Genomic DNA, 18,928 nt, shown 5'->3' with positions numbered 1-18,928 from the left:
CTGGCTGTCCTGGAACTCACTTTGTAGACCAGGCTGGCCTCAAACTCAGAAATCCGCCTGCCTCTGCCTCCTGAGTGCTGGGATTAAAGGCGTGCGCCATCACGCCCGGCTGAGTGGTATTTTTTTTTTTTAAAAAAAAGCTAGTTGCTATACCTAACAAACATAAAATCTCCCTGAAGGTATTTATAACTCTTGAAGATATAAGTTTAAAAAAATCATAAGGTGACGACAATATTTGTATCACTCAGAAATTATAAAAGTTCAGTGACTAATCAATAAGAGGTTAAAAAAATTAATATGCTTTCTTAAATATAGTTTTACTTTCAAAAGGCAAAAGGGCACTTGTCTGATGCTTCAAGCTCCTTTAATTAAATATATGACATTTTTCTTTTTAAAAAGATTTGTTTATGCATATATTTTATGTATACAGTGTTTAGTCTGCATGTATACCTGCATACCAGAAGAGGTCATAGAATCTCATGTTACTACAGTTACAGCCAGTTGTGAGCTGCCATGTGGTTGCTGGGAATTGAACTAGCCACCTCTGGAAGAGCAGAGTGCTATTAATCACTGTACCATCTCTCTAGCCCTAACATTATATTTTTCTTTATGGTACACTCTAGACCTCTTTTGACATTGACTGATTTGGAGAAATGGGAAAAAGGGTCAACAAATAGTAAGGCAATGAGTGAACTCCCCTGAGGAAACTGCATTACTCAAGAAAGAGTAACACTTTTTGGGTCTTTGAATAAATGAGCATCTTTCCTGCACTAGACATTTGTCAAAAGCAATTTCTATTTACAACTCCAAATCTCCACCCAAAATTATTCTGAATTATTCGCAGTTGAGTTTATAGTAAAGTCAGTACATTCCTTACTGAAAGTATACTTGATTCTAATCAATGATTTCCACAAAGTAAAACGTGTATCTAAAGCTGATGCATAGGGTTATAGGAATGATAGTCTCTCAGTAATGCGTAGCAGAAACAAAAACAGAAGCCATTTTTTTTTTTTTAAAGATTCCACTGTTATTTTATGGTACTTTACACATGCTGAATATGAAAAATGAAAACAACACCAAGAAAAAAAGATTTCATAAAAACTTAAAATACAAAATACTTTGGTTAATTTTGAATGCAAACAAAAGTATAATTATCAACAGAAGCCATTTTTAATTAAAACTGAAGGAGAAAAGTTCAATTAATTGTAAATCAGTAGTGTCCCATTCTGAATGTATGCAAAAGACACCGTCTTCAGCTGCCTGCTTGCTCTCCCAGTGATCCCCCAACTATTTTAACAGTATTCAGTAAAGGGTACATAATGTAACTTTCAAAAACAGGGAGACCAAACCCTGCGAATAGACACGGTAGAAACACTGCACAGAACCAGTTGTCTTCGGCTTTACCTAGGAACACTTGGAGACCCAAGATCGACTTCCACGTTGGAGAAAAGTCAAGCGAATGAAGACAGTGAGCCGGATCCCAGGGCCTTCTCCAGCCTCAAGGAGGATCAGGCACCGGAGGAAAGGATGGGGATTTAGGGGCCAACTTCTGCTTGCTCACTTCTCGGTCCTACCTACATTCGGCAGGTAGCTGGCAGGCCGAAAACACCAGGCTGGGAAGAGAGGGAAAAGTCACTTACCAATCTCCGTCTATGGCGCGGATGCTGCAAGGGCCTGACCCGCTGGCCAGAAGTAAATAGTCGACATCTCAGGCAGCCCAGGCGACCGCTCGAGAGCGTCACTGACAACCACCCGGAACTGGTAAACTACTTCCGGGAACGCCGAGCGCGCGGCGGGAAATTATTTCCTAGAACCCAGTTTATTGGAGCAGTGAGTGCTACGGTGGTAGTCGTCGCCCCTACCGCCACCGCCGGCAGCTTCGCCAGAAGAAAACAGCCCAGAAGCTTCGGCCGGGAAGGTAAAGCGCCTCAGCTCGGAAGACGCCATTTGCCGCGTTCTCAGGCAGCGCCTCTGACATCCCGGCCGTTCTCGCTGGGCCGCGGAGGCGCTGGGCGCTCGCGCTTTCTCAGCCTTGGTTCCTTCAAGGTGAACTCGGGGCCCGCGCCGGGGCCGATGGCCGGGCCCTCCGACCTCGGCCTGCCCGCCCCGTCTGGGCAGACAGGTCCCCGGCCACCTCCGCAGCGCGCTCAGGCCGCTGCCTGCTGCCGGGGCTCCGGGCGCTAGGCCGCCCGCGTCTCCCGTTTCCATAGAACCGCCTAGGACGCCTCACCCCCGTCCCAGTTCTTGGATGCCTACAAACCTTAGCTTCCATGAAGGTGGCAGGGATTCCCAGGGCCTGCCTTCCATTAAGAGGAAAACCGAGACATTCTTTCTCTCGAGTAGAGTTGTTTTTCACGCCGAAGTGAAAATGAGCTTTTATCTCAGCGGTATTGTAGGCTTTGAACAGCAGCGCGCGCGCACCTTTCCTAAAGGAAGGGTTTGTGTTTCTGGGGTTCCCCAGCACCAGGACAACTCTTAAGTGACCATGCTGCAATGTATTCCACTTTCAAGGTCTGGCTAAATTGACCAACACTGATTTACCTTAATTCTCCAAATCGGGATTTGGGACCTGTGGTTGATCGAACTTGATTTTAAATTTCCCAAGTTCTTTTGTGACAAATGACTATCCTCTACAGAGGAAAAATAAAATAAAAAAGGAAAAAAAAAATCCTTTGAAACGTTGGAAATGACCTGGATTCAATCACGACCCAGGTCTTACATTGGTTTTCAAGTTGTTCCTGTGAATGGAATGATTCTTGTTTATTCTAGGTGTTCAAAACATAGCTTGATCATTTGGGTAGATTTGTGTGAGAAGAAATTTGATTATTTGTAAGGTAACATTAAGAATTTCTTTCACGAGCTAGGATGTTGAAACACTCAAATGTTTGGATATATCTTATTGTGAGACAGTCACAAGCAGCTAAACTTGCATTAGACCTGTTTTCTAAGTCGAGATTTTTCTCATGCTTCATTGACTTAGGTGAAGATCAGTTACAGGATTTAGAATATTTTCGCTTTTGTAGAGCAGAAAGCTTAGATCATGTTGGTGTATGAAACAGTAGTCCGTTGTAATTCCTTTTCATAATGAAAATAAAGAGTAGTTAAAAGTCCATTCCATGCATTCACAATTTCCATGGCTGCCTCTTTGATGTTTAGGAAACCAATAGAATGGCCTTACTAATTAGATAGTATTTTCAGTTTTTTCTTGGCTGTATTATTCTACAAATTTCCACTGTTTTAAAAACCATATAAAGAATAAATTCAGTTCTTCATAAGGTTAAAATAATAAAGCTAAAGGAGACTGAAGACTCTTTCAGAACTTTAGTGGAGCATCACCTGTTCTTTTTAATCGATTCCAGCAAGATTATCTTGAAATTTAAAATATATTATTTTAATAGTATGTATGAAAATTTTCCATAATTGATCCAAATCTGTTTTGAGAGAAAAATAGAAACTTTTATCAAAAGGAAAGTAATAATACTCTTTAGAATATTCCAGGAAATATGTGACTATTTTAGATATTTGTATTGTTTTTGAAAATGATTAATAATTTTTTTTTATTTTGTTGTTCTAAATGTCTCCTTATCCCACGTAGTAGATTCTTTTTTCATGTGGTATTACCTTCCTGTTATACTGATAAAAAATAGATTGCTTTGTAAAATTGCCTCATAAGATTGTTTGAAAGGTAGATTAAGTCTAAAATTTAAGCCAGATTGACATTATAGAAAAGGCATAACTTATCTTTGAATCTTGGTTTCACTGTCTATACAAAGATTTAAATCCTCAAACTAGGTTTTATTTATTTATTTTTTCTCTGCCCTTGGTAGTAGAGATTGGCTCAGTATTTGTTTCCTTATCTAGCTTAAATTAGGTATAATTTCCAGCATTCTTACCAGTATCTTGTATTCTCATCTACATTTAGGTAGATATACTGGATAACTATATGAAGTTTGGAGACTTGTAGAACACACTTGGTCCTTAATAAGAATTAAATCAATCATTTTAATTAATTAATCTTAGACTTGTGCTTTTCTTAAGGTTTGCTTCCTAAGGACTCCTTTAATCCTAAATTAAAAGTTTTAGTCCAGCCAGCACTATGTATAGAGTTGGAAAGATAGGAATGCTTCTACATTGTTCTTCAGTCTATTATTTTCTTTCTTACACATTTTGTTAATTCTCTGTTGCCAAATTCTCCATTAAAGTAATTAATGACCGTTTCTTTTCAATATTCAAGAATATTTTAGAAATTTCATCACTAGAAACTTAAGGTTTTTTTGTTTAGATTTGTGTTTTGTGTGGTGCTTGTAGATTGAGCCTAGGGTCTTATAGATGCTATGTAAACACAGTAGCTTTGAGCTCCACCCCAATCCCTCCAGACCTCGGTTAAATAAGGTCATAGTATGGGAAGGTGGGACAGGAAGTAAGATGACTTCTTTTCATGTTTATTTCGTGTGTGCATGTATATATATATATGTTCCATCTGTGTATTGGGATCAAATTAGGTCGTTAGGCTTGGTGGCAAAAGCCTTTACCTGCTAAGCCACTAACAGAACAGTTTTTTAAAACAAATTCCAAAGGTCTATTTTGTAGGCCAGGATTCCAGCCCTCCACCTGAAATTATACAATTCAGAACCAGCAGACTATAACTCATATAGTATAGGAGTGTATGCTATTGTAGTGTATGTATTGTAGCAGTATGTATTGTAGCAGGATTGTAAAACAAAAATCCAGCGCTTTGGCCATAGTCAATTTCATTGTAATTTTAAGTTTAAATTTAATTTTTCAGTTAAATCTTTCAAATTTTGAATTCAAANCTGTGAAATTAACTGTCCTGGAGACTTGTATATGTTTTGTAAAAGTCTGTTCAAATAATCTCCAGTAAAAGATGGTTTTAAATCAAAATATTATCCTATTATAATGAAAACAAAGCGACTGCTAATTTCCAATATGTGGTTTTAAAACAATGGAAAAATAATCAAAAATCAAAAATTAAAGTATATGCTCAAATTTTGTTATATGCTTGTTTTTATACATACACAAAACTAATACATCAGTTTTATAATGTAAAAGAATTAGAGATGATTTAAATTGCTATATACTCATAGTACTTTTGAAATATTCTATACTCAGTGTTTGTTGAAATTAAAAAGCAAAAATTGGTAAAGATAATTTTAGAAGTAAAAATTTAGTTCTTATATATGTACATATACACACACATATATACACATGAGTGGTTATAAATCATTATAATGCAGAATAGGAAAGATTAGCCCTCACTTGTTCCAAGGACTTTGTTAAGGCACAATCACTTCTCCTTTCTGAAGCAATTTTTTTAGCCAACTGTTGATCTACTATCCTGTCCCATAGGGTCTCACTCTGTGTCTATGCTGACCTCTGACTTGTAGTCATTGTTCTGCCTCAACCTGAAGTCTTTGTTTTATTTTTTACCTTTGTTGTTGTTTTTGGTTTTGTTTGTTTGTTTCTTTCTTTTTTCTTTTTTGTTGTAGTTGTTTCTTTGTTTTTGAGTCAGAGTCTCACTGTATCTGTTGTCGGCCTGGAATTCACAGTGTAGACCAACCAAGATGGCTTGAATCAGAGATCCACCTGCCTCTGCCTCCCAAGTGCTGGGATTAAAGCTATACTCCACCATGTCTGATTGTCTCTACTTTTCTTTCTAAATTTCCTTTTTAACATATTGTAATTCCATTCTTCTAACATGTGCCAGTACTGGCATATTGTAAAGAATTCAAATGTTCTATTTAAAAACTTAAGATAGAATATACATGATCACAGTAATGAGAACTGTAGTTTCCTGGTGCTTCTGGCTGACACCAACTGTCAAAGAATTTCAGGCATCAAGGATAGGCCGTGGTGAGAGATATTTTAAGAAAGTCCACACCACAGTGACAGTTGCTTGCTATGTATAAAGGGCAGCTCTTTTTACAAGCACTGTCTTCTTAGTTTTGTGTTTTGTATGATTCAGGGTAAGTGCATTTTAAAGAATTATTAGTAGGATTTTTTTAAATTACTACAAAGAACTTTTTATAGCTATAAATGTAGTGATTAAATTACTCTAAAGATAAACATTTAGTTGCTAAAAACTAATGGTCTCTTTTCTCCTCTTTTATGTGATGTTATCATCTGTGTTGGTGCGTGAAGGTTCATATCTCTTACTCTCTTACCCCCACCTCAGCTAGGAAGATATGTAATCTTTCTAGAAATGCCACTAGTATTAACTGTGTTATGGATTGTTTGTTCTTTCCTATTTTCAAAGATCTTTAGAAGTAAGCTCTCAGTCCTCCATACTTCAGAACATACTACCTACATACAACTTAATCCTACTTCCATTGTCTTGCTTATTGATATAGGTTCATGCATACATATACACATACATACACAAACACACAGAGAGAGAGAGAAAGAGTTTAAAATCATAGTTTCTTCTGAAAACTGGCTTGAGATCGATAAAAACACTGGTTAAAAACCAAGAGAGTATTTATAGATGCATTGAGTTTTACTTGGTTATTTCTAAAACAATGTGTCATTTTCTAAATAAAATTATTAAAGGGTTTACTTAAGTAGTTCCTTTGAGTTTATGTAAAGTAGCTTTCTCCCCTAGTTACAGGCTTATGCGACTATAAAACAAATATATGTTATTGCATTAAGGACATGTTTGTAGTGTTCTCTTTTAACTCATTGACACATCAGGCTGTTGTTTACTGTTCTCTTACTCTTGCAGGATATATATAGTCTATATTGCCATGTTTATGTATACATTAATTGATCCATGTAGTCATATATATTTAACATCATAGGCCATCTTTGTCATATAGTATGATATTCAAAAACACTGCTGTGTTATATAAGCCTTTACCTCAGGTTAATAACATGATTACAGAAGGCAATTAGATTAGTCTTTCCTTTCTAAAGACTGCTAGTTTTGTGCATGTCCAAGGTTTATAACCTAAAAGTTAACTAATACACCTCCTGTTTTTCTGATAAATATGTGAATAAATGTCTTGTTTCTGATTTCATTTTAAACATGTATGTGTTCATACTGTTTGAATTGGGATATTGTGTTTTATCACTCTGGTTTCGTCCTTTTCCTGATTTTACATGAAAAGTTTCTGTTTCTTATTAAATATTTTCAGAATAAGAAAATTACTTAAAAAATACTTTTGTGTTTTCTGCTGCTATATGTATTTGGTCTTATTTTCATTATTGTGAGATGTTGTTTAGCAGAAAATGTTGCTAAAATATATGGAGGTGATTATGGCCATCAGAATGTATAGTATAAGAACAAGGTTTATGGTTTAAAAAAAACCCACATTTTATATATATGTATATATATGCATATGTATATATATATATATATATATATATATATATATATTTCAATACATTCAAATGCTTTAACAATTTATACCTCAAAACAAAACTTATTAAAATGTCACTTAATTCAAAATTTAAAGTAGCAGTTACTGATAAGAACAGAGTACGATAGATGTTCTTTTATTCTATATAACATGTAATTTTCCTAAAGCGTAATGCATTATTTAAAGGCAACTTGTTGGTAATAGTGTTATAGAAATTTTATTTTTGCTCTTTTGGACATTGGAGGTAGGAAGGCATGGAAATTGATTCCAGTGTCCCCTTCATAGTTGGCCCATGCTCAGCTCCTAAGGTTCACCCTGTCCCTCTGCCAATCAGTTATTCCATAACAGTTTTGTTTGTTTGTTTGGTTGGTTTGGTTTTTCGATATAGCCCTGGCTGTCCTGGAACTCACTTTGTAGACCAGGCTGGCCTCGAACTCAGAAATCCACCTGCCTCCGCCTCCCGAGTGCTGGGATTAAAGACGTGCACCACCACACCTGACTTTCCATACAGTTTTAATGCTTCATTTTTCGATAGGTAAGATTTTAAGTTCTAAACGTAACTCTGATCCCTCTTCTTTTCGTAATAATTTTTAAAATAGCCTGCTAACTGGTTTTAAAAAATAAAAATACAATGTGGAAAATATATACTATTTTTAAAATCATAGCTTTCTCTCATAACTGGCTTTGGAGATCTATAAAAACACTGGTCAAATACCAAGACAATTGTTATAGATACATGGAGTTTTATTTGGTTATTTCTAAAACAATGTATCATTTTCTAAACAAAAATTATTAAAAGATTTACTTAAATTAAAAAAAAAATTCCTTTGAATTAATGAAAGCAACTTTCTCCCCTAGTTACAGGCATATGCTGTATAATACAAGTGTCTCTTCATTCTGTGGGTTCAGGTGTTGTTTAAATTAGACAATGTTTTTTCTTAAACTACAGTAAAACTCTGCAAAATTCATCTATATTGCTAGTCTATATTATTTGGTATTGTCACTCAAGTGTTACCTATTTTAACCTTGAAAATAATTTTAAAAATTAATACAGTAAAAGGGCCCTTGCTCAATGAAATATTTGTGTCTTATTTACTGATCATAGAATTTTATAAATTTATTTTCATAAGATACATGCACATCAATGTACATTTTATAATTGTGTCCTAGCCAGATTCAATTATATTGAAGCATTGGCTTTGTTTGAAAGTCTCATTCTTAAAGATATTTAATGTTTTGCATCTGGATTTTAGAGACTGACACTGTATACCTGTTGCCTTTTTTGGAGTCAGTTGGCAAATACTGAAGACAGATTTGTTGAGGTCATAGTACCAGCTTTTTGACTGACTAAGAATGGATTTTGGGAGAGGTGGCTTTGATGTGCAGCTCTACTGTGCTCATTACCATGTGACCTGTGAACTGTTCTGCCCATGCAATTCAAGACTTAAGTGTGTCAGAAAGCATTAATGTGAGCTGTTTCTCAGATATGCACGTATACTCAAGGAGTTTCTTCTTAGCATGAGGAAAGATAGAGAGAGGAACACTGTAATTGCTTTACCCTAGTTGCCCTTTCTCCACTCAGGAGCTTTAAACATGGAAAAATAAAGTTCAGTCCTAACCCTGTATGGTATTTTAAACATAAATGGTTTATAGTGAAACTTTCAGTCTTACTCCAGAATGCGTTTTAACTTTGGAGTGGGGATTGGGATAGTGTGTTTGTCTGTATATGTGTGTGTACACTTGTAAATGTGCATAGTTGTGTCTTTGAGCTCTCTCTCTCTCTCTCTCTCTCTCTCTCTCTCTCTCTCTCTCTCTCTCTCTCTNCTCTCTCTCTCTCTCTCTCTCTCTCTCTCTCTCTCTCTCTCTCTCTCTGTGTGTGTGTGTGTGTGTGTGTGTGTGTGTGTGTGTGTGTGTATACAGTTGTCCTGAGGTGTTATAGAGCTTTGGTTCCAGAACTTTACTCAGGTATCAAAATTTGATCATTTAAATCACATATCCCCTTTCATACTTTAAATCATCTCTCAAGAACTTAAAATTCCTAATGTAGTATATATGCTGTGTAAATAGTTATTACTTCATTTTGATTATGGAATAGTGTTGAAGAAAAAAAACCTTTAAATGTTAGTTCAAATTCAAGATTTCATCTACCCCCAAATATTTTACATCCATATTCTACAGATATGGAACTCATGAGTATGTGAGACGTTGTTTTAGTGTGTCAGAATAAAATTCTGTAAAACAGTCTTCACTTATTCCTTTGGTCAAATTGCTACACTTTTAAAACATTTTTTCTGATGTACATTGATTAAATCCAGAACCATATTTTTGCTTAGTATACATACTATGCTGAACACTGAAAGGTAACTTTGATTTTTCTGAGAAGCAATTGTTTCTTTGACTGTTAAGGATAACAACTATTTTTGTTTTGACTATGGTATGAGATCCTATTTTGCAGATATTACAACAAAAATGTCAGAGAAATGAATGTTACTAGAATCCCATTTATATGCTGTACTTGTCCCCAGACTACCTAATTTTAACAAACATATTCAAATTAGAAGATCTATGAATTAGATAACACCTTAAACACAAAGTACTTTGTGAATTTTATTTCATATGAGTTGAGGTCCCATGAAAATGAAGTTAAATTAAAACCATGTGGTTTTTCTGTTTACCTTTTGATATAATTAATACACATATCAGAGATATATTGTGGTATGTTGAACACACACACATATGAGAAAGGCTGTGTGGAGGGTGGGGAGAGAAGAAGAAATTAGAAGTATAGGTTGGACACAAGTTGGGGTCTTATATTAAAACTATTTAATATAAGTACAGTAGAAATATGAGTTCTGTCGGTAACTATGCTCATATTTACATAGGCCCCTATTGTCGTGTATACAATAATATTCAATGGTGTGTTTTAATGGAAAATAGTATAATACTGGAGGGTTTCAATGGTGAAACAACAACAAAAATTAACTTGTTAAGGTTTTGAGAAATTAGCTTGAAAGTGTTTTTTATTGTAGTAACTGTAGTTAACATCGTTGTTTACAAGTAAGCTTCACATGTTTAATTCATAATATGTTCCATGGTTTTAGTTTCATTTTTGTACTCATAACTAAGAAAAAATAAGGCAACCTTATGCATAATGTTTAACATCTGCTATCTTCTGTATGTGTCTGTGCTAGATGGAAGATAGTGCCACAAAACATATCATCCAGATGACAGGATTTAAGATGGAAGAAAAGGAAGCGCTAGTCAAATTGCTTTTAAAACTAGATTGCACCTTTATTAAGAGTGAGGTGAGTATAGAAACCTACTAAAATGTTCAACATAGAGTTAAATAGAATTAAAATACTGACTTAAGAATCATAAACTACCCTTTGATAATCTAAGAGTAAAAGTTTTTATTAAGAACTTCTCTCTGTAGTAATATTGCTTGATGTGGGTTCTTCCCTCCAGAAATATAAAAACTGTACCCATCTTATAGCCGAGCGACTATGCAAGAGTGAGAAGTTTTTAGCAGCTTGTGCAGCAGGTAAGTAGACTACTTTTCTCTAACTCATGAAAAAACTTCATGTAAAAAAGAAGCATTTTAAGTCTCTAGAAATATATTATGCTTATAATATCAATATGCATATTATTTTTAAAAAGATTTGTTTGGTTTCTGCTTTATTCTGTTTAAAATTTTCCAACACATGTAATATATATTAAATACCAAAAAAAAAAAAAAAAAACTTACTTTGTCAAGATTTTGTTTTAGTTTAGACGTTTTGTTTAAGAAAAACATTTTAACAGAAAAATTGGGACAAATTGCCCAAACCTTAAAGCATTAGTAAACCGCAGCCCTGTCGTTCCCTTTGTTTCCCACCATCTCATTACAAATAAGCATGGTTTCTTCTTCAAGGTTGCTCTCCCTCTGTCTATGCTAAGCAATGTTCTCCTACTTTATTTTTCTGAGATACCCAAGTTGAGCCTTAGTTTGTCCCTCTCACCTTTTCTCACCACTGATACACCCAGAGCAAACAAGACTATGCATTGTTTCTGATGTTTCAGCCTGGTCTACAGAGTGAGTTCCAGGATACCCAGGACTATTACAGAGAAACCTTGTCTCGAAAAACCAAAAAAAAAAAAAAAAAATTGCTGCCCAGATAAAAAACAGAATAAGTACACTCTCTATAAAATTCACTAACTCAATAAATTTAATATGACAATACAGTGAATGTTAGTTAAATTAGTAATCATAGTTCAAGTAATGCTACATTTCATTTTAAAACTTCATAGTTCACGTAGTACTGCTCAGTATTATGGCAATGTATCATAGAAAAGAATATATACAATATTCAGTGATATTGAAGATCTCTTGAAATTTATTTTAATAATAAGTTTGGCAGTCTTTCATAATCTCATGTACAAAAAAGGATGTCTTTTAGTTGTTATTTGGTCTTTATTGTTTATCATTTAGTAGAATTACAATTCTTTTGTGACAGACAGTTCATTTGCTTTCTAGGAAAATGGGTATTAACAAAGGATTACATAATTCACAGTGCCAAAAGTGGCAGATGGCTTGATGAAACAATTTACGAATGGGGATATAAAATTGAAAAAGACTCCCGTTATTCACCTCAAATGCAGTCTGCACCGAAAAGATGGCGAGAAGAACTGAAACGGACCGGGGCGCCTGGGGCCTTCCACAGATGGAAAGTTGTTCTCCTTGTTAGGGCAGATAAGCGCAGTGACTCTCTTGTAAGGTAGGATGGATTTCATACATTTGAAGCAGTGAATGAATTCTTATTTCTTTGAATACCTTTTAATATGTATCTTCAATTATTACTTAAAATGAGATATTTAAAGAAAGTTATTCTTATAGCTGGGAAATTTATTTTTAGTTAATAAATTTTCTGAGACCGCCATACATAAACCCTGCCTCTTCATCACTGCCACCCACCCATCATCCAACTCTTCTGCACACCTATCTTGTAATTAATGATCACTTCTTCATTATTTTTACATGTATACACATAACATATACCTACTTGTGTAACCAGCCCACTGAGTTCATTTAGCTTTGTACATGTGTTCAGGGCTTCATCTCAGATGTGCCATTGTGCATATGAGTCTCTTAGTAAGACAAAATTTGTTTTAAGTATGGCTACATTTTTTATTGGTTATTTTATTTATTTACGTTTCAAACGTTATCCCCCTTCCCAGTTTCCCCGCCACAAGCCCCCTACCCCCTGTCTCTGTGAGGGTGTTCCCTCACTTGCCCACCCACTCCTGCCTCAGCACCCTAGCATTCCCCTATGCTGGGTCATGAAGGCTCCACAGCACCAAGAGGCTCCCCTCCCAGTGATGCCGGATAAGGCAATCCTCTGCTACATATGCAGCTGGAGCTATGGATCCCCCATGTGTACTCCTTGGTTGGTGGTTTAGTCCCTGGGAACTTTGGGGGGTCTGGTTGATTGATATTGGTGGTCTTCCTATGGGGTTGCAAACCCCTTCAGCTCCTTCAGTCCTTCCCCTAACTCCTCCATTGTCACCATACTCAGTCATATGGTTGGCTGCAAGCATCCACATCTGTATTGGTCCAACTCTGGCAGAGCCTCTTAGAGGACAGTTATACCAGGCTCCTTTTAACAAGTGCTTCTTGGCATCAGTGATAGTATCTGGGTTTGGTTTCTACAGATTAGATGGAACCCTAGGTGGGGCAGTCTCTGTCTGAATGGCCTTTCCTTTGGTCTCTGTTCCACTTTTTGTCCCTGCATTTCCTTTTGAGAGGAAGGATTCCGGATTATTATTTTTGAGGTGGGTGGGTAGCTCCATCCCTCAACCGGGGCCATGCCTATTCACTAGATATGATCTCTACAGGTTCTGTCTCCCTTTGTTGGATATTGTAGATGGGTTTTGATTATTCTGATCTCTATTTTAGTTCCATGTAACTTCTTTTGTTCAGATTGAGCAAAATAAAAGAAAAAGCGCTACTTAGGAACTTTTTATTTTGAAGCATTCTTAAGCTTTTGCTAGTTTATTATTTTATTATCAGAGAGAGTAGCTTAGGGTTTATGTAGTACTGTCTTTGTGGTTCACGGTTCATACTGTCTCTACCACAATCTGATTTCACAGTCTGAACGTGTGTGTACAGTGCTCATTCACATGCATGCGTTTGCAGAGGAGAGTGCTCACATCTTTCTCATTACTCTTCATATTTTTTGAGACATCATCTCTCACAGAACCCAGGGCTTGCTGAGGTGGCTAGGCTCGCTGGCTAGCTGGACAAGCCCTTAGATTCCTCTTGTCCTTTTCCAGTGCTAGACTTACAGGTGTACACCACTGTGCCTGGATTTTGATATGGGTACTGGGGATCCAAACTCAGTTTCTTAATCTTGTGTGATAAGTACTTTACCCACCAAGCCTTCTTCCCATCACTTTAAACGAAGTTAAAAGACTTCTGATTGCCTAAACTGTATTCTGATCTCTTTTCTTTTTCTTTTTTTTTTTTTCCTTTTTTTAAATCAGTGGTAGAACCTTAAATATTTTACCTAAATAATTTACAAGCAATAAGATGCACCCATCTTAAGTATATAGCTGGTGAGTTTGGAGAAATTTATATAGTAATGTTAGCCTAACTATATCAAGATCTTTACCATCTAATGTTCTCTTGTATCCTTTTACTTTTAATTCTGGACCACCAACACCAAACAGTCATGGATTTCTTTTCTTATTATTATGCTTTAAATATTTTGAGATATGTTTGAATGGTATACTTATTTGATCTATCATCATTTGCCTTGTACTATAGTTACAAGATTTATCATTTATTAAATTTTTTTAAAAAAATTAATTCTTTTTCTTGTTATGTTTCACTGTATGAATGTATTGTAACCTATTGTTTACTTTTTGATGGGTATTTGGGAGGTTTTCGTCTTTGCTAGTTAGGCTGCTTTTAATATTTGATCATAATTATTCATTTAGATATAATTCATTTCTCATAAGAAGTATCTACGAACTAAATTGTTTGCTGGAATGGTACATTTATACTGAACATTACAAACAGTTTTAAATTGTTTCCTAAAATGGTTACAGGAAATATTAAAAAATGAACCCGCCAACTCTCAGTGCTGCCAGGCCACATGGCTCCTGCCAGGCCCTCTCTCGGACGGGGCCCTGGAGTTCCTCTCATTTCATGCAACACTCCACACACCCCTGGTTAGCCATCCCAACACCTGATTACCTGGTAGAATCAAGACTCTTAATGCTTAATTAGCCAATCAGATTTATGTATCAATAATAACACAATTTACAAGATGCCAATACTATAATTTCGGAGCCAAATGATAATGATAAAGCTTTATCTTGATTATTCTAACCTTTTGATAACACCACGTCAGCCTCCATTTTGGTTCTCTCTCTCCCCTTTTTTGTTCTCTCTCTCCTCCTCAGACCTTTCTTCTTGTCTCCTCAACTCCTCCCTCCACTTCCCTTCTCCTGTCCAGTCACAAGCCTCCCACTGCCCTAATGTGATTGGACAGGGAAAATCCTGCAACATTTCACCCGCTCTGTTTAATTAAAAGAAGACTTTCTCTCAAAATACAAATTGAGCACAACTATTACCATTTTGTAAATTATATGGTATAAGATAGACCTAACATCCAGTCCAACATTTTTGCCAATAAAATTGAACATTGTGCTCTATCATAACTTAAAAGACTTAATCTAAAACCAGGACCTGGCTATGTCTTGGCTTTAGATTGCATGCCATCTGAAAACCATCCTCTCAGATCTGTTCCTCTCAAAGTAAACAGCCTGCATTGGCTAAAAGACTATGTAGTTTTTCAACCCCATCAGAAATCCAAGAATGACTGATATTAACTGAAAATATTTAGGAAGCCTAACACAGCTTCTAAAACTTAGCCAATTTATAGAGGCCGCTGGTCACTTGGACAGTCCCTTCAACACATTGGAACTTTGATCTTCAGCCTACTGGCCAGGGTCATCCGACAGACTTAGAGAAACAGGCATGTTAAGGACTAGCCTACTCTGTCTCGGCAGAATCCAGCTGTCCTAACCTGTAATCGTGTCCTTTCTTTGGACAGTATTATGTCTGTAGATGAAATGGTGTAATTCCTGCCTAGTGGCTGTTTTGCCCCAGTTGGAGTAACTCAAAGATGCTCAGTTTCTTCTTTGAATACAAGACAGGGAAAGCTGTCAGGAGCAGAGTAGTCTCTGTAACAAATCAATAAATATCTTTAAACGTCACATTCTGTGGGTTTCTGAAGTTTTGAAAACCATCTATCTATGTGAAGTAATCTAGACTGTCATCCATTTACTACTTTCAGCTATTTCTAGTTAAAATCTTGAAATCCCCCTAACAATGAACTCAGAGCCATGAATTTGCTATTTGATCCTAAACTCACAGGCTTAAACATCTCAGATAACAGCCAAAGAAGGACTGGGTCTAAGCCCTGTACTTTGAAATATTTAGTATCAATAGAAGAAATTTATATCATTGATAACCTTGATCTTGCATTAAAATAAATTCTGTACCAAATAAGAACTTATGACTTCAACTTCGTAAAAATTATAAAGATTTCTACCTAATGAGATTATGGTTATACAAACAATTTAAGCTTATTTCCTCTCTGTTCCAAATATAACCATTTCTACATTGCCCAGAAAGACAACCTATTAATAACCCTATCCAGCTCCAAAGCCTAGGGAACTGGGTCAACAACTCTTCATAACTTCTTCAAACTGAATATGGGCATTGAGATATTATGAAGGAGGTTGAGGAATGGTAGGGAAAACAGGATTGATTAGTCTCTGATGTCTGTGCATGACTGGATCCAACTGAAGTCCAGGACATCAGGAGTTCAAGCAGGTCAGTTTAGCATGTCTGGCAAGGAAATTTACTGAGACTGTGTATTCTGTAATACATAAATCTCAAAACAAAATTTTAGTATCATCAAGATATGTTTTTTGTTTGATTCTCTAGAATCTAGGCCTCTGGAGGTCTCCCTTTGTCATATCTGATCCATATAACTCTGGAAGGTATAAATACCTTAATCACCTTTTCCAAAAACACAAAGACAGAACCTTTTTCCCAAATCAGCATATCCTTGAGATAGTAACCAAACCTTTATCTTGACCTCTCTGCCAGAGGAATAATATAACCACAAAACTCACATTTGCTGTTGAAGAAGCACTGTGATGGGGTACATTTACTTGGACTTCTCTTGGCGCTATTGCTCCTCTCAATGGCTATGCGTATGATGTTCCTCTAGGTAGTCATACTCAGTTCTGCTTACTTTCATCAATCCACTGTTTTGTTACTGTAGTTTTATTGTGATCTTGGAATCAGCTTGAATCATCAACTTTAATATTTTCTGAAACTGAAATTTTCTGAAACTTTTTGTAAACTTGAGTTTTTAATTTACACATGTTAAAATCAGCATGTGAGTAACAATTAAAAGCCAAGTTGAGACTTTTTCTAGGATTACACTTTATCCTTGATTTAGTGAGAATTAATCTCTTAACATTGTAGATTGTTCCTCTGTATATACTATGTGTCTATGCAGGGAGTTTTAATGTCCTATAGATTATTTATGTTGCTTTTTAGTTAGATCAGATCTTGCTGTGTAGTCCTGGCTTGTCCTGAACTCATGACCTCCTGGCTCTTCTTTGCAAGTACAGGGAAGTCCTGAAGTATCGTCCTGAGCCACAACGCTCAGCATATGTCTTAGATTTCATTGTATCAATTTTACATCTATATTGCTAAACTTATTGCTTACTAGTTTTGTATTTGGGGCAACTATTATAAATAAATCACTGAGTTTTGTTTTTGTTTTTTTCTGTGTCTATGGGGATTCTTGGCTTTTCTCTTTTATTCTGTTAAGGTTATTCTGGTAGAAAAGTATGGTGCTACATACTTTTAATCACTGGAGATAAAACCAAACAGATCTGAGTTCAAGACCAGCAAAGAAAAGCTTAAGTCCAGCTGTGTTGGTACACACCTTTAATCCCAGTGTTGAAAAGTAATAGAACAAGGTGGAGCCATGTTCCAGCCCCAGCAAGCAGCAGAACTTGGCAGCTTTGGACACATAGCTCTAGCTTTAGAGTCTGCTGGTTAGCTAGACCAAGAAATTAGTGGAGATCAAGAAGAGACTAGTATCTCTGGAAAGTGTTTTCTGGTAGTACAAAGAAGCTTTGTTCCAGAGATAGCCAAGGTTGTACGCCTTGCAGCAGCTGTACATGATAATGAAGAGCAACTGAGGCTTGGCACTGTGAGAGGCCAGGGTAGGCCATTGGTGTATGTACAGCCTCAGTTGTAGTTGAAGGCCCAGGACTGAAGGGGTCATGCAAAGGAATTGAGGTTTGGCACCACTACAGCCACCTAGAAAGTTTCTTTTTGATTCTAACTTACCCTTTATTGTTACTTACCTTTTCATGAAAGTCCTGTGACTAAGAATATGCAAGTGAAGACATGTTTTCTTGGGACAGATTGCCAGTGTAATGAACTATCAAACTAGCTATACATTGCCATTAAATTTCTTTAGAACTTACCTCATTGTTATGTTTTCTTCTGTTCTTTTTCTTTTATTCTGCAAAAGTGAAATAGTTACTGTTCGTAACAGGGCTTATCACTCTTGATTAGCTTAATACCTTGATTCTATCATATGTTCAAGATAAGGTATGGCCTCTGTTGCTTTCTAGATCCTAAACAGAAACAAAAACAATAATTCACATTTGAATATATATCAAATTTGAATATATATATGTATATATATATTTGTCTATATGTATAATATCTTCTGAGTCCTAATGTAAAATTGTTTCTTAATATAAGTTTAAGCACTTTTTCTTTGTTTTGTTTGTTTTATTTTGATTGGTGAAACAGGATCTTATATCCCAGATTGGCTTAGAATTTATTCTTTTCACCTCAGGGTGACTTCAAATTTAGGCTCCTGCCTTTGTGTTTTCAAATTCTATGATTCTAGTTATATGCTAGAAAGCCTAGCCAAAGACTAGGCATTTAGAGGACTTTTAGTAGAGTCTTGGTATCGTGTGTGTTTGTGTGTGTGTGTGTGTGTGTGTGTGTGTGTGTGTGTGTGTATGCGTGTGTGTTTGAGGTTCACAAGGATTTCCTAGGAGAAGTATTTTGCCTTCCAGTACGGCTGTTTACTTGAACCGTTTTCATTATTTTAGTTTTTCTGTGACTTGTTTATGTTAATATTCATGTTTCATTTTTTAATAAGTCTAATATGAAGAAACAGAAAGATAGAAAGGATAGCAAGAGTCTTAAATATCTTAGGTTTTAAGAAAGTATTATAGGTGTTAACTGTCCATAGTCCTCAGTGACCTAAAGGAATGAACTTTTTTCCAAGAAATTTTATTCCTATCCCTAAGGAAGTAATTGGTGATTGACTGAATAACTTCAATTTTTCTAATGCTTTGCTTCTCTCTTTTCTTTCTTTCTTTTCTTTTTCTTTTCTTCTTTTTTTTTTTTTTTTTTTTTTTTTCTACATTTTTATTTAGAGTTTTGGAGGCTGGAA

At 35.8% G+C, this 18,928-nt stretch overlaps 2 protein-coding genes across 3 annotated transcripts in view; one reads left to right on the top strand and one right to left on the bottom strand.

Annotated features, from left to right (window-relative positions):
• Positions 1-1,835, bottom strand: part of Kiaa0825 (KIAA0825 ortholog) — a 398,643-nt gene extending 396,808 nt beyond the window's left edge. The window contains exon 1 of the mRNA XM_029544170.1: positions 1,641-1,835. The gene's annotated coding sequence lies outside the window, so the exon portion shown is untranslated. The remainder of the gene's footprint in view (positions 1-1,640) is intronic.
• Slf1 (SMC5-SMC6 complex localization factor 1) overlaps positions 1,766-18,928 on the top strand; it is a 77,068-nt gene continuing 59,905 nt past the window's right edge. The window contains exons 1-4 of one of the 2 annotated variants that reach the window (XM_021208334.2): positions 1,766-1,918; positions 10,568-10,681; positions 10,842-10,917; positions 11,890-12,130. In XM_021208334.2, coding sequence (XP_021063993.1) covers positions 10,568-10,681; positions 10,842-10,917; positions 11,890-12,130 — 431 coding nt within the window. In that variant the 5' untranslated portion in view covers positions 1,766-1,918. The remainder of the gene's footprint in view (positions 1,919-10,567; positions 10,682-10,841; positions 10,918-11,889; positions 12,131-18,928) is intronic. The other variant, XM_029543906.1, reaches the window with a different exon arrangement.

The sequence above is a fragment of the Mus pahari genome, chromosome 11, assembly GCF_900095145.1.
Source record: "Mus pahari chromosome 11, PAHARI_EIJ_v1.1, whole genome shotgun sequence".
Taxonomy (NCBI): domain Eukaryota; kingdom Metazoa; phylum Chordata; class Mammalia; order Rodentia; family Muridae; genus Mus; species Mus pahari.
This window is presented reverse-complemented; position numbering and strand designations above follow the sequence as displayed.